General features: G+C 37.3%; 1 protein-coding gene across 5 annotated transcripts in view; it reads right to left on the reverse strand.

Moving 5' to 3' along the window:
• Positions 1-2,792: 2,792 nt before the first annotated feature.
• SPATA6 (spermatogenesis associated 6) overlaps positions 2,793-17,298 on the reverse strand; it is a 138,745-nt gene continuing 124,239 nt past the window's right edge. For all 5 annotated transcript variants that reach the window (XM_058552359.1, XM_058552357.1, XM_058552355.1 and 2 more), the window contains one exon: positions 2,793-10,317. In XM_058552359.1, the coding sequence (XP_058408342.1) occupies positions 10,137-10,317 (181 nt within the window). In that variant the 3' untranslated portion in view covers positions 2,793-10,136. The remainder of the gene's footprint in view (positions 10,318-17,298) is intronic.

A 17,298-nucleotide genomic window follows, 5' to 3' on the forward strand; every position in this document is an offset into this window, starting at 1 on the left:
CATTGAATGAGATGCTCCACATGCATTAACTCTTTAAATTATCACAACCACCCTATGAGAATATCTTCCATTTTACAAGTGAGAAATCAAGTTCAGAAAGGTTAAGTAACACAGAGGTGACAAATTCAGAGAAAGAAATCCAAGGTCTGTTCAACTGTAGAACCAACAGTATTGCTATTATGCCTGGTGAAATATTTTTCAAATTGCAAATTCCTTTTCCCAGATCATTTCCAAAAAGCAATATGATAGTGCCTACTATACGTCCAAGAATGTCCACATTTATTTTCCTATTTAATCCTAATATTTCTCTGAGGAATGGAGGGCGATGTTTATTAATATCCTATTTCACAGGTAGAAGAAAATGAGGTTCAGAAAAGTTGTGAAGGAAGTGCTTTTTCTACTATGTAATGTTGCTGTCAATCTCCTGGAAATAGAACTTTCTAAAAACCTATATATACATAAATCTTTCTTCAATACTTTGAATATATCACTAATTTTACTAAAAAACAAAAACGCCAATGAAGAATGCATTTCATTGATAAAAGGAACCCTCTAACAGAATACACTTATTCTCAGTTCTATTACATATGTTAAAAGACATTAAAGGTTTTCTCTCATCTTCTTTCTTATCTATATCATAAACTCAGAAAGCTAAACTTCTTTAAATTTTTACTGCAACAGAAAAGTGTGATGCTTGTGACAGTATTTGCCTTAAAGTCTATTTTGTTTGATATGAATATAGCCACCTATGCTCTCTTTTGTTTATCTGCACAGAATATCATTTTTCCATTCCTTCACTTTTAGACTATGTACATCCTTAAATATATTAAGTCTCTTGTAGACAGCATAAAGTTGGGTCTTTTTTTATTATCCCTTCAGCCACTCTGTGCCTTTTGATTAAAGAGTTTAATCCATTTACATGTAAAGTAATTACTGATAGGAAAGGACTTACTTTTGCAATTTTTTGTTTTCTGTTTTATAGTTCTTTTGTTCCTCAATTCCTCTCTTGCTGTCTCCCCTTGTGTTTTGTTGATTTTTCTGTAGTGATACTCTTTGATTCCTTTCTCTTTTTGTTTTGTGTATCTTCTGTATGTATTTTGTGTGTGTGTGGTTACCACATGGCTTGTTAAAATGTCCATACTTCTTAAAGTGATCTACAGATCCCTATATCCATCATTTCCTTACTATATCCATCAAAATCCCAATGGTATTTTTTACAGAAATAGAAAAAACAATCATAAAATTCATATGGAACCACAAAAGACCCAGAATAGCCAAAGTGATCTTAAGAAAGAACACCAAAGCTGGAGGCATCACACTTTCTGATTTCAAACTAAATCACAAAGCCACGGTAATTAAAACAGTATGATACTGGCATCAAGACAGACATATAGCAATGGAACAGAATAGAGAGCCCAGAAATAAAGCAACACATATATAGTCAACTGATCTTTGACAAGGGTGTCAAGAACACACAGTGGGGAAAGGATAGTCTCTTTAACAAATGGTGCTGGGAAAACTGGATATCCACATGCAAAAAAATGAAATTGGAACCCTAGCTTACACCATACACAAAAATCAACTCAAAGTAGATTGAGACCTGGAACTGTAAAACTCCTAATAGAAAACATAGGAGAAAAGCTTCTTGACATTGGTCTTGGCAATGATTTCTTGGATACGACACCAAAAGCACAAGCAACAAAAGCAAAAATAGACAGGTGGAACCACATCAAATTAAAAAGCTTCTGTATAGGAAAGGAAACAATCAACAGAATCAAAAGGCAACCTTTGGCATGGAGAAAATATTTGCAAACCATGTATCTGATAAATGGTTAATACCTTTTTTATTTGTTAATAACAAAGTTTCAGTTATACAAGATGACTAAGTCCTAGAGAACTACTGCACAGCATGGTGCCTATAGTTAACAAACAAACAAAAAGGGACAGCAAGGAAACTCTGGGAGTGTTGGATATGTCTATGATCTTGACTGTGGTGATGGTATCACAGGTGTTTGCATGTGTCTAAACTCATCAAATTGTACATATTAAATATGTGCAGTTCTTTGTACATCAGTTATACCTCAGCAAAGCTGTTTTTTTTTTTTTTTTTTTAAACAGAGAAATGTAGTGATGTCTGAATGTGTGGGTGGGTAATGAGGGCTCCACAGAAAGCACATCATCTCTCCTTTACCTGGAACTATCCCATACTCAACTCTGATTACCACGAACCCTCAGGCCAGTTAAAACAAATCTTCAGTGATATTCCTTTCATACACTTCTTTCAACTTCTCCCTTGGTTCATGAGATGATCTCCTTATTCATGCCTAGTGTTTAGATGTTGGAAATCTGCCCTAGGTTTTCCTGCATTCATGTACTTCCATTTACCTTGTAACCCACCGAGGTTTTCTCTGAAGAGTTACTAGCTCCACCATTTAAAAATCTATGAATTGTAACAAGCCGAGTTTTTTGGCCACTTACCCAGTTGAGAGGCAGAGTTGGGATTAGAGTCAAACTCAAGCTTTACTATTTACTGGCCGTGTTTCTCGCTGGCCAACACAGCAGTGCGATCCTTCATTACCTAGTCTGTAACACTGAGATTACTTATGCCTACCCTAGGTCAGAGTTATTGTGAGGTTCAAATAAGATAACATATGTAAATCACCAAGTACAGATGGTGGTCCTTAATAAACATTTTAATTCCTTTGTTTCAAGAACTTTAAAGATGACACTAAGGTGGGGATGGGAAGTAAAAAAACAAAACAAAAAACCACCTGCACACCCCCCCGCCCCGAAAAACCTGCAAACAATTCATATACCACACAAATTAGAGCAGAACACACTCTCTTCCATCAGACTCATTTAGGTGAATTATCACAGTTTGAATACATCACACCACAATTTAAGATATTAGTAAAAAAGAAAACAAAAGAGTGTATTTCATTGGGACAGTTTTTCTTAAATGTCTACATAAATACCTTACTTATCATACTAATTCTTAATCAAGAGAGCCATAGTTTCTAGATTTAGTAGGCTGGTTACATCTGAAAGCTAGAAGATACAGAATTATTCAGTCCTTCAGTCAAAAATGCACTGCTTTGTGAATGACAAAAGATAAGACATTGGGAAAGAAAACATTTAAAGCTTATCTTGGGGACTAAGAAATCTGCATTTCATAGAAGGGATTAAAACTCCACTGGAATATGAGGTGCTTGAAACAATTGCAGGCAATTGCTTCCTGTCCATTGCCTAACCCCATACTTATCACCTCCTACAGTAGGAGTTTAGAAGCCAGCCCTAGTCACCTGACACTGAGTATCTTAGTTAGTTAGCCAAGTTACAGAGAAACAAAAAGGCAAGCCGTCATATTATAAGACTTTTTTCTTAATTTAAGAGTACTTTTGAAAAATAGATTTCACTACAGAAATGTTAACTCTCTCGACTGAGGAACCATTTCTTTCTCTCTGAGGACCATGGTACAACTAAGATTTTTCTCTCATCTTTTCCATTTTCTCTTTTTTGGCTACAGGTATAGATAAACTAACTGAGAGCAACAGTCTTATCAGGTCTTTTTCTTTCTTTTGGTGAGGAAGATTGTCCCTGACAATCTGTGCCAATCTTCCTCTGTTTTTGTATATGGGACGCTGCCACAGCATGGCCTGACGAGCAGCGTGTAGGTCCACACCCAGCATCTGGGCCCACAAACCACGGGCCGCCAAAGTGGAACGCACAAACTGAACCACTACGCAACTGGCCCAGCCCCTTGTCAGGTCTTCTTATTTTTTATATCCAGATAGAGTTAGGCTTTGAATCGTTTTTAGTGGCCCTTCATGTATTTTTCTTTCATATAGTCGTTCAACTGTACATCTACTGTGTGCCACCAGTGCAGAGGTGAACAAGACCCTAGACCAGTAGAAAAAGACACATAAGAAAGTAATTGATAATTCAGTTTGTTAAGGGCCATAACAAAGATATGCCCAGGTTGTGGTGCTGGCAATACAAAGATGATGAAATATACCTGTGCTAGAAGATCCTACAGAGAACATAACAGAGTAAAAATGAGGGAATCCATAGATATTATAATTGTTTACTTGTCTGACTCTTCATCAATAGTGAAGGTAAGCTCCTTGAGTTCAGACCCTGATTTATCTCACTAACTCACATTCAGTACTCTTGTGGAGGTGATCTATAGACATGTAGCAAAATGCACTTTCTTGAATATCTTATAGACACATTTTTTTCCCTCAAAAGCAGAGTTATTTTTGGTAAAGGCAGTAAGGGCTTCTTAACTAACTTTATTAACCTTTAGACAACAAGGTAGGTGTGGCAGTTGGTAAACTCATATCTGTTCCGTGTTGGGTTATTTCCCTCCCACTTTACAAATCCTAGTAAGTGATTTTCTAAGGCATATGCTCTCCAGGCCAGCTAGACAGAACATCAGATAATTTCAATTATCATCCCTCTCTGAAGCTATGGCACCTCTAAGAAGAATTAATTGGCGGGCCTGCCCCGTGGCTTAGCAGTTAAGTGCGCGCGCTCCGCTACTGGCGGCCCGGGTTCGGATCCGGACGCACACCGATGCACTGCTTGTCCGGCCATGCTGAGGCCGTCCCACATACAGCAACTAGAAGGATGTGCAGCTATGACATACAACTATCTACTGGGGCTTTGGGGAGAAAAAGGGGGAAAAAAAAAAAGGAGGAGGATTGGCATTAAAAAAAAATTAATTGGGACTGTCTTTCTGTCCTTATAGCATTTCTGTCACCTATTATAGTACTTCTCTCACTGTGATAAGTGAATGTCAATCTCTCCCTACAAACTCGGGTCAGGAACTGTGTTTTTGTTTATCTCTTTGCAGATTGCCTGAAACACAGTACACCTTCAGTCATATTTGTTAAATGGATGAATAGTCACAAGCTCTGATTGTCTAAGGAACTTTATATAGTTAAATTCAAAGTATATCATTCAGAGATAAATAATACCCTCATAATAACTCAATAACAAAAATTTGGGTTTTCTCTCCTACCTCTTCATTTTGTACATGAATTTCTAGCTAGTTAGAAAATCTGGGATTGGGAGAAGAATATTTTTCTTAATTCCTAAAAGGATGGCCCTCAAACTAACTTGCCACCACCAGGGCCCCAATAATAAGCAACATGTGCAACTGCTCGGGGTCTATTACCCTTGGGATGCCTATTATGGTCACATACAAATTAGGACAAGGACAACATAGAGCTTTCATTTATTATCAGACTTCATCATTTTTATCTGACTTCACAAATCCATTTTCTGTTCTTGAGTTCTCTCAAGTTCTAGATCTTTATTTTTAACTGATTACCGGACACTTTCTTCGATCCCATCTCCACCCTCAAAAAACCTGATCAATATTTAGTTTATGCCATTTTGATTTCCTATTCTCGAAAGTCCTTCAATGTCCAGCTCAAAGGTCGCCTTTTCTAATCCTGTTCCAGGCCTGTCATTCTCTTTGTGGTTCTCTTATTGCACTCATCATATCCTACTGAAGCATTTGCAACCTCGCACACCATCTCCAGCTAAAGCACTTGAAGTTTCCTGAACAATCATGCTTTCTCTTATTTTCACGCTTTTCAAGTTCTGTTGCCCTATCCCCATTCTTGCATTCTTATATCATAGAAGTTACTAAACTACTGTAAATGTTGAAATACACTGTTATTCGTCTCTCTCAATAGACTCTTCACACATGTGGGAAGATGCATTTTAAAATTTTATACCCTCTACATCTAACACAGAGCTCAATAAATATGTGATGAATGGGTGGATGAATGCTTGAATGTGTAACTGGCCTAAGATCTTAAGGTAAGATAAAAATAAACACAATAATTGTAGAATGGTAGAGTCACTTTGGAAAACAGTTTGGCAATTACTCAAAATGTTAAATATAGAGTTTCCATATGACCCAGCAATTCCTCTCCTAGGTGTATACTCAAGAGAAATGGAAACATATGTTCTCACAAAAACTTGTACACAAATGTTCATACCAGCATTTTTCATAATATCTTAAAAGTGAAAACAATGAAAATCCCCATCAACTGAATGAATAAACAAAATGTGGTATAACCATACAGTGGATTATTATTTAGTAACAAAAAGAAATGAAGTACTGATACATGTTACAACATGGACAAACTCTGAAAACATGCTAAGTGAAAGAAGCCAGACACAAAAGGCCACACAATGTATGACTGCATTTGTATGAAATGTTCAGAATAGGCATAGAAACAGAATGCAGATAAGTGGTTGCCGAGAGTTGAGGGGAGAGGGGAGTGAGAAGTGATTGCTAATGGGTACAGGATTTCTTTTTGGAGTGATGAAATATTTTATAATTAGCTAGTGGTTATAGTTGCATAACTCTGTCAATATACTAAAAACTACTCAACTGTATACTTTCAAAGGGTGAATTTTACAGCATGTGATTATTTCTCATAAAGTTATTATTAGAAAATGAACACAATAATGAGAATTCTCTATTTGCTCCAGATTTTTAATCTTTGAAGTCACAAAACAACTCTGCTGCCCACATTCCTGATCTTCCACATTAATCAATTATACAATCATAGAAATGTTGGAACATTAAAAGATCATTCTAACTTAACCCCTTCATCACCATATAGGTAAGAAAACTGAGCTCCAAGAAGGATAAACAACTTAAACAAGGTTATATAACTAGTAGTGGAACTGAGGAGAACTCACTTTCAGTTCAATGATTCATCTTTTTTCTTAGTTGAATTGACATTTTTCTTCCTAATATTCCAAGGGTTTTTTTTATTTAAACGAAAAAAATACATTAAAAGGAAGAAGTAAGGCTTATTTATCTTTCAGATTAAGTCCAATAACTATTACTAGACTGTGGAAAAAAGAGAAAAAAGGCTAAGAGAATAAACAGCTGCATCTTTCTGCTTCTACCAATGAGAAAAGACAACTATTAGTACTTACAGGCTTTGCTCTTTAAAGATAATACAACATAAGAATTCACAGGAATAGTTAGGGATAGCAACAAAGACTATTTTTCACCCTAGGGAATGGACATAATCAGACTCTTAGCAAAGATGCTACATATCTGGAAATTTGCACCTGATCCTTCAGAGAGATGTCAACTTTAATCCACAGGAAAATGTCTTTCAGAATGTCACCTTCTGAAGATCCCCTTTGAGACCCACTTTTCGCGGCCTTTGTCACAGCCAAAGGCAGATACAGGTGCAGTAAGAACTTGTTCACTCAGGAGATTTTCTAGGATAGCAAACATTTTCTTTGAAGTTCATATTTGTCCTTTTTACCAAGCAGCATTTTTACATGGAAGAAATTTTCATTTGTTTCCACACATACACAAAAACCATACTATGTTTCACCGTTGTTAGTGACATTGAATCGATTCTGACTCCTAGCACCCCTGTGTAGAACACAGTTGAACCCCACCTGGTCTTTTGTACCATCTTTTTACCTTCTGGTGCTATATCAGATAATGCTCCTTTGCTATTCATAGGGTTTTCACGGCTAATTTTTCAGCAGTGGGTGGCCAGGTCCTTCTTCCTAGTTTGTCTAGTCTGGAAGCTTCTCTGAAACCTGTCCACCATGGGTGACCCTGCTGGTATCTGAAATACCAGTGGCATAGCTTTCAGCATCACAGCAACACGCAGCCACCACAGTATGACAAACAACCGACGGTTGGTGTGGTTCCCTGAGCGGGAAATGAATCCCGGCCGTGGTGCTGAGAGTGCTGATCTTAACTACTAGACCACCAGAGCTGGCTAAGTTTCACTGAGGATGTGATGTTTTTAAAAAGGGCATTATTCAATGTTGACCTCCAAAAACTTACTGTACAAAACATCATATAACCTACAGCGGGAGAGTACCTCAGTGATCATATAGTCCATCATGTCCCCAACTGGGGTCCACATGTATCTGAGGATGGCATTTGAGAAGGAGTGTGGAGAGCTGAGGGGGGCAGAATGGAAGGGGACGGATGGCCATAACAACAAATAGTGTTACATCCTCAATTTAGCTTAGGAAATTCTGGAGTAATTCAATATTTAATGAACACCGACTATGTGCCTGACTCTCTACTAGGTGCTAGAGCAAAACAGGTTTACACCAGGATTTCTTAGAGCCTCCACCATGCTAATGTTGACTATGACTATGATGACCACATGTCCTAGTTTGTGGGACAGCTCCAGGTTATAACTGTTGTTTCTGCATCAATAGCACGCCCTTTCACCCGCCATCCTACCTATGACTCTCTAAACTGGGGGAGGGGGAAGGGGGCGGGAAGAGGGGAGTGAATATAGTGCACAGGTTTTCCTCAACTTATATGACCAACGAAACACTGGGGTCTACATTCCTATAACCATCTCCTGATCAGTGTTCCACAGAACACGGTTCAGGAAATGCTGATCTACTCCATTCTCTTCATTTGACAGCCGAGGAAACCAAAGACCAGAGAAGTAAAGAGACTCAGCTAGAAAATGGCAGAGATGGAACTAAAGCCTAGGACTCCCGGCTCCTATCTCTGACGTGCTTTCTGATATATCAGACTGCCATACTACAACACTCTTAGCATGAAGTTTAAAAGTCCTATTATTAGATAACGAGCATTATATATTTTCTCCTAATATAAAAATAAGTCAGCCAATTTTACACGTTAATTTCAATTCAAGTGAAGTTCAAGTCAATTTTTTTTTCTTTTTAAATCATAACTGTAGAAATAGCCAAAGATGGAGTCAATGAGAAAACACGACCTTGTAGTCAACTCTTCCAGCTTGTAAGCCAAGTTCACCTATTTCCTATTGTCTGCTTTCCTTCCACTCACTCTCTGATAAATACGAGGTAACTGATTTCTTCACATCTTCAAAGTTCACTGGCCTCAAAGGTTTGTATTTGGGGGATGAGGGAGGAGCTAATTTTATCAACCACCAGACTTTCCAGTGCCTACTACAAAGAGTTCTGTTATAATATTTTACTCCCCTTAATGGCTCCAAGTGTCCTTTAAAGTAAGCATACTACTTTCTTGGACCATTTGGTATCTATGAAAACTCTAAAGAGGTAAAATTACAATATAATTCCCTTATTCTTTTTGAGTCTGTACACGCTCATTAACAAAGGTTATTTTCTGATTCTGGTTGCACTAAAAGATATGGCCCAAAGAAGAAAACCATGCCAAGAATCCTGTCTTTAAAAATCAGTTACTCACATTTTGCGTCATACACGGCCACTGCTATATCTACCTAACTGCTACACATTTTAGGTAACAGGTAGTTCTCTTAGAGAGGGAGCGAATGATTATACAAACCTTAAAAAGAAAGCTATTTCTTATGAGCTAAGAAATATAAATAGCCCTTTCTAAGGGAGAAAAGAGTAGAAAATACTAGCTAAAATAGGGTTTAAACACTTGGGAAATTAATTTCTGTACAGTATATCTTTTCGCTCATTATCAAGAAAAGGGAGCTAATATTAATTAAATCTTACTAAGATAAGATAATCAGTCAAGGAGATGAAAAGAAAATTCCAAGGTGACTAAGGCAGAAGACTATTTCTGGAGAGAATCTACCCTGGATTTGCAGATGGTGAAATGGGATAGATGTGACAGATGTCCTTTTCATAGACTGCACGCTGAGACTGTTTGGCAGAGCTCTGACTTTTGGAACACAGCATTCTCTTCTGTGATAAAAAAAAGGATTGCCTGTGATCATTTACCATCTGAAGTAATGAACTTATTTAAGTCTAACTACTGTACTCAATTAGAATTGTTTTTTTTTTTTTTTAGGTGAGGAAGATTAGCCCTGAGCTAACATCCATTGCCAATCCTCCTCTTTTTGCTGAGGAAGATTGGCCCTGGGGTAACATTCGTGCCCAGCCTCCTCTACTTTATATGTGGGATGCCTGCCACAGCATGGCTTGATAAGCGGGGCGTAGGTCTGTGCCCAGGATCCGAACCTGCGAACCCTAGGCCACTGAAGTGGAGTGCGTGAACTTAATCACTGTGCTACTGGGCCGGCCCCAAGAACTCCCTGGTCTTTACAAAAAAAAAGGAATACAGATATTGATCACATCAAACGTTTTCATTGAGACGTTGACACGGACACTCATACAGTTTATTGCAGATGGTCTCAGAAGCTTTCCTGTGTATGAGAAACAGAACTACAGGCCTTTTTGTATAAGTTCCTGTACATTTTGTCCATGCTGTTCTCAAAGATGGGTCGGTGGCATTTTCCTTTATAAGAGGCTGCCCTGTTGGACCAGTATTCGCCATCATCCAAATGGAGAGTGCCACGTGGCCGCTGATATGAGCTATAAAAAAGGAAATAAAAGATTAAAACAATGGTGAAACTAAATGAGAGGTAGTACTATATAAATCAAATATTTACTGAGTACTTTATGGGTGTGGGATACTCTGTTTGGGCTATGAGAAATAAAACACAGTAAGGCCTGTGCCTTCAAAGAGTGACACTATTTGTATGAAACAATTACGAAACAATAAAATGAAAATTGTGTATGAGAGCTAAAAATGAATTCAGAGAAGAGAGATAGGTGTGTCACGGTAAAAGCAGAATACAGATGGTGTGGTATGGCCTGTATGAGAGTGCCTGGCCTCTAGAGTCAGGCAGACCTAGAACTGAATTCCAGCTCAATCCTTTCCAAGCTGTGGGACCTTGGGCAATTTATTTAATCATCCAGAATCTCAGCTTCTTTTACTATATTTTTGCAGAATCGTTTTAAAAATCAAAGAGATGAGGCCGGCCCCGTGGCCTAGTTGTTAAGTTCAGCGTGCTCTGCTTCAGCGGCCCAGGTTCGGTTCCGGGCGTGGACCTACACCACCTGTGGGCAGCCATGCTGTGGCAGTGACGCACATGCAAAACAGAGGAAGACTGGCACAGATGTTAGCTCAGGGAGAATCTTCCTCAAGCAAAAAGAGGAAGATTGGCACAGATGTTAGCTCAGGGAGAATCTTCCTCGGCCAAGAAAAAATAAATCAAAGAGAATATATATAAAGTACACAGTACATGCTTAACTTGCACAGAAAAGTTATTAAATATGAGGCTCTGAACTACTGGTACTTTATATATATCTATCAAAAAATCTTACAACCCTCTGAAGTAGTTAATTGTGGAAACTGAGACTAAGTGAAGTCAAGCGACTTGCCTAAGATTGCTCAGCTAGTAAGTGACAGAATGGAGAGAGATGCCGTGTCTGTGGCTCTAAGATCCGTTCTACTATGCTGTGCTGCTACTGTCCTCAAGGAGGATAAACAAGGCAGAAGAGTCTTATTTGAAGTGATAGGGATCCACTGCAATTTTGAGGGTTTTTAAGAAAAAAAAGAGAGGGAGAACAGATAGGAAGCTATGAATTAGACCAGGACTAGGCTAGTTGTAATGAGAATAGAGAAGAAAAGGCAATTCTTTCTGAAGGCTTGATAGTACTTCTCTAAACATACCAAAATTACAATTTTACTATCATAAACATAAGCTGTGGGCTTAACATACCATTTGCTAGACATAAAATATTGACTTTTTCAAAGAATGAGTTTATCGTATTTTTTAAAAAATAAATAATTGATCTACTTCAATAAATGAAGTACTTGTTATAGATAAAACCTCTCAGGCATGTTAGAGATGATGAATCTTGTGCCATACAAAACTGTATATCCTGGCTATTAAATGCTACAGATATTTTCTTCATATATTTGGAATCTCACTTTACACAATTTTTTCCCTGACTTATCAGTCCCATGATGTTACTTCTATTGTCAATTGTGAAACAGGAACTCTTGGAGCTTGTATCTGTAAGAAGAAATTGCTATTTGGCCTGAAGTCAATCTACCACTTGAACACAATAAAAGTGATCATGAAAAAGGCATGGAGTTGCTATGTTATTCTTAGAGCTTGATACAGTGTCAGTGAGAATGTAAAGCAATGAGAACATTTATACATACACTTTGGAAAACGGTTTGGCATGACTCAGTAAGGCAACTTCAACTCATTAATTCTGCTCCTAGGTACCCCAGTGAAATTCTTGCAAATAAGACCAGGAGACATATACAAACATGTTCATAACAACACTCTTTGTAACAGAGCTAAGAACTGAAAGCACACTAAATATCCATCAACATTAGAACAAATAAATCAAATTGTAGTATATGCAAACAATGGCATAGTATACAGGAGGGAAAATTAACGATCTGTAGCTACATGCATCAACATGGATGAAACTGAAAAATCAAGTGGAGAAAAGCAAGCTTCAAATACACAGTTATAATTACATTTATATAAAGTTCAAAACAAGAAAAATTAAATAATTTATTGGTTAAGAATAGATACACATGTGGTATAACTATAAAGAAAAAAAAGAGAAAGATTAACAGAAAAGTCACAATAGCAGTTATCTCTATGGAGAGAGATGCAATTGGTTAGGGGCATAAGATGGCTTTATAGGTATGGGTTGTATTCTATGTATTTCTTAAGCTGGATGGTGAGTAAATGGGTATTCATTTATATTATTATTATTTAGGATGCACAAACCTTAAATATGTTCCTCTGTTACAGCTGACATATTTCACAATAAGTTTTAAAAAATTCACTTCCATGTACCATGACAATAGGTCTTTCCACTTCCTGATGGCTTTGCTAAAATGGGATTCTATCTCATACTTTCTAGCAATATTTACTAGATCCTGCCAAACTTTCTTTATACTTGGTACACCTCTCTCACAATGGAAAATTTTGAAAATGATGTAGTCTGAGATAACAAAGGTATTTTAAGACATAATTATCATTACTTTTATCTTGTCCGTTCAGTTTCAGAGAGATAATTAAAACAATTTCTAATGTCAGTATAATCTTTAAAATTTTTCAAAAGGCCTTAGCCAAGTCTCAATGTTGTTGCTTTGATATAGTCACCAAATTTCTTTCATTAGCTTTGCTCAGGAAATAATCTAGTTGGGGCCGGCCTGGTGGCGTAGCGGTTAAGTGCGCGCGCTCCACTGCGGCAGCCCGGGGTTTGCAGGTTCGGATCCCGGGCACACACCGATGCATCGCTTGTTAAGCCATGCTGTGGTGGTGTCCCATATAAAGTAGAGGAAGATGGGCATGGATGTTAGCCCAGGGCCAGTCTTCCTCAGCAAAAAAAAGGAGGATTGGCATGGATGTTAGCTCAGGACTGATCTTCCTCACATACACAAAAAAAACAGTCTAGTTAACTGAATATAATTTCTTTCATACAATTTTTACCAAGCCGAACCCCTGTCACTTAAAACAGTTTTTGACAATTTGAGTCATGTGACAGGGAAATCACACACACAAATACATTAACAGAAACATTTCTGCATGTACTTCATACCTCTGCCAACATGCCCACCAGCCTAGTCCCCACATGTGCCGCTGCTCCCTCATACCACTTGAGCAGTCCCACATGTTGTGTTTTGTTTGGTTGTTTTCTGTTTACTTGTTGTTTTGTTTTTTGTTTTGCAGCAAGTCATGCATTAATTAATATTTCACAAAACACAGATCAGTTCCTGTCTCCCTGTTGTCCACATCATCAAATATACTGCATACTGATGGCCAGATAATAACGTCCTTTTATGAACTCTGTATTTTGTTTAGTTGCCAGGCCAGATCTATTACAATAAACCTACTAAACATGAGTTTGACTTTCTAACACACACCACTACCCAGCTCTCAGAAAGGTAAGTAGTGGTAGGGCTGCTAACTTGAAAACTCACTGTGTAGGTTTTTCCAAAATTGTAAACCAAATTCCTAATCCCGATTATAAATTATTGAATTTAATGTTATCAGGCATAGATTTGCTACTCTTTTGGTTCCATTAGACAATACATTCTTTTTTCATGTCTCAAAGCTGCCTTACAATACCGTCTCAGTGGCTTGCAGTAAATAAATAAAATTCAGAAAGTTTTTTAGGAGCAATTGTGAACCTGATAAGGTTCTCTAAAGATGAGTTAAAGTGGCCAAAATAGACATTCTAATGATTTTAGGTCTTGCAAAATTTGGCAGGGAGTTTATTTCTATTTAAAATTGCAAAATTTTTCAAGTTAGTAAACAGTACTGTGGTTCTCTGGAGAGAATTTGGGAATCAGTTCAGCCTGGAAGTCTGAATTGCAAAAGAGAGATGTGAACATAGACGAGGTCCTAAAGTGGTCCATGGACGGATGCAAGCTGAGTGTCAGAATCCTGAAAGTGATACTTACTCCCAGACATGGAAGCATTGGCTTTCTAATTAATGAACTGTGAACATACTGAATCAATTCTGATTTTCCATTATTGGGTATATTAATAAGTTTAAAATGTGTAAGTGACACTAAAAAGTCTTATTATAGTAACAAGCTTTTAAAGACTACACGTCTCTGTGGCCAGCCCCGTGGCATAGCAGTTCAGTGCGCGTGCTCCGCTGCTGGCGGCCTCGGTTCGGATCCTGGGCACGCACCGCTTGTCAGGCCATGCTGTGGTGGCGTACCATATAAAGTGGAGGAAGGCGGGCACAGATGTTAGCCCAGGGCCAGTCTTCCTCAGCAAAAAGAGGAAGATTGGCATGGATGTTAGCTCAGGGCTGATCTTCGTCACAAAATAAATAAATAAATAAATAAATAAATAAAAATAAAGACTACACATCTGTGTTTTACTGTGAGTATATCCAGCATTCATCCATTCAAAGAACTTAGTAACTCCCTACTACACTCTACAAAATACTGCATCAATGCTGTATACCATAAAATGGTTATCTTTAAAGCAGGGATAATATTGCTATTTTATTAAATGTACTGCACTATTTTTTAGCAACTTAACTCTTGCTACTTGAATAGGGAGTCTTCTATATATTTATGACAATGCTACTAAGAAAAAAAGACAAAAAATAAGAGACACCAGGATAATATCTGAGAATTGGGCAGTTTCAAATCCTAAGTATTGATAAGGTATAAATTATAAATTTATTTTTTAAAGCCTAGCATATATGCAGAGAAGAGAAGGCCTTGGGCAGCTTAGTATAAGCTGGGAGACAAAGGACATGACTAATTTTTTGCTTAGAAAAGGGCAAACTCACTTGAAACCCTAAGGGTGTTTTCTGTATCAGTATCAAATGAAGACCAAGTACATACTACTCTAAACAAAGTCTTCAGATAAAATATCTATAAGGTGATATACATGGAAAAGAAGATCAGAAGGTAAGATGAATATGCTACTCAAAGAATATTAATTCTAAGAAATAACTGAAAGGTCATGAGAATAAAAAAATTGGCCTTTGCCATTTGCACTCAAAGAACCAGAGTTGAAAGTGACTTTAAAGATGATGATGCATATTCTATAATTTAAACTTGTGAGCTAAGAGTCATTATAGTCAAAGACTTTTTATAATACAAGAGATGAATTCCTTCCATAATAGTCAATAAAGGTTCCTATTAAGTAAAACTTTGATTGACAAAACACAAAGAATAGCATTGAGGTTGTGATGTATGCTTTATAGACAATGGATGGATGGATGGATGGATGGATGGATGGATGGAAAGTAGGAAGGAAAGTATTCAAAGTCTTGGAGTTCAGAATAGATGATAAAGCGAGGTTATATTATGGTTTAATAAAATCTGAAAAGCATTTTGTATCTTTAAGATTCCATATAAAGATAAAATGTCATAAAATGTCATTAAAGACATCAAAATTTACTGATAAGTTCTAACAGTAGTTCTCAAACTTTAATATGCATCAGAGTCATCTAGAGGGCTTATTACAACTCAGATTATCGAGCCTCACCTCTGGAGTTACTAATTCAGCCGGTCTGAGGTGGGGTCTAAGAATCTGGATTTCTAACAAGTGCCAGGGTGATACTAAGGCTGCTGGTCTAGGAACTATACTTTAGAAAGCACTGAATTAAAGGCTTAGTTTTCTACAGAAAAAAACCCAAAAACTTAGGGAAAAAATTGCATGTTGTCATTTATCTTCTTTTATTATTAGCAGGAACTATAGAGTAAACATTAAAAGAAGTCTATTCAAACGAATTTACTGAAGACTAATTCTTATAAGTTACTTATAGGTCACTTATTTCTCTTCCCTGAGTGAGAAAATGTTGAAATGAGCCCAAGACAAGAAATAAGGTCTAACAGCTTTCATCACTATTAATTCCACTGTTGATTCCTTATCTAGGGATGTTATTAAATATCACCATCATAAAATGAGTTTACTTAAGTAATGTCTTAGAGTTTCAGGAATGAAATTGATCATTATTAATAAAGAACCCAATTTTAATATTTGAACTATTTTTTTACATCGAGCTCCTGGTACATGTCAGAGACCTTAATGGGCAGTAAAAAACAAAGATAAGTAAAACACCTGTGCCTTCAAAGAGCTCACACTTAATAGAAGGCAGCAAGACAGATGTATAATAAAATAGTTATCATTGTAAGATAAATATTGTTAATTGAAATTATATACATAAGAGGAAGTGGCAGGATAAAGGAGAAAATGCCTAACAGTCTGTTGAGGTCATGAAAGGTATCACAGAAGAGGGAATAACTTGAGCTTAGTCCTAAAGGATGAGTAAGTCTTCATCAGATAAACGACACGTGGGTTATTCCAGGCATCATATTGTAATAGAACCAAGGCATGAAACAGTCTGGAATATCATGAAATACCAGGTATAACTGCAGAGGTAAGAATGTAGCAAGATTTAACTAAGAGCCAAAAAGAGAATTTAATCCTGGAAGGAATAGAGAGCCTATGATGGGAGGATACAGAAGTGATTTCTACTATGAGTGGGAGATTGAATTAGGATTACTCTAAGGGGCCAGCCCAGTGGTGTACTGGTTAAATTCACGTGCTCCTCTTTGGCGGCCTGGGGTCTGTGGGTTCAGATGCCAGGTGTGGACCTACACACCGCTTATGAAGCCATGCTGTGGCAGCGTCCCACATACAAAATAGAGGAAGATTGGCACAGATGCTAGCTCAGGGCCCATCTTCCTCACCAAAAAAAAAAAAAAAAGATGACTCTAAAGTCTCCTTAACCTCAAATATTATTTTTAGTGCATATCTGGGTAAAGAGGACAAGTGGTCTTCATTTAAAAAACACAAAAATAGTATTTTAAATTGATATTTTAAGTCATCCCTCTGGTTTCACTAACGCACGTTAAACTCAATATCATTATCACAAGCAGAGAGAACATCCCATTTATTTTAATCATCTTTCCTGAATTCCTTACCATATTTCCAGTAAAAAGAAACAGACATAAAACTAACCTAATGTGGAGTGTAGCCAGAATACTTCAGAGTATTT

Source organism: Diceros bicornis, chromosome 13, assembly GCF_020826845.1.
Source record: "Diceros bicornis minor isolate mBicDic1 chromosome 13, mDicBic1.mat.cur, whole genome shotgun sequence".
Classification (NCBI taxonomy): Eukaryota; Metazoa; Chordata; class Mammalia; order Perissodactyla; family Rhinocerotidae; genus Diceros; species Diceros bicornis.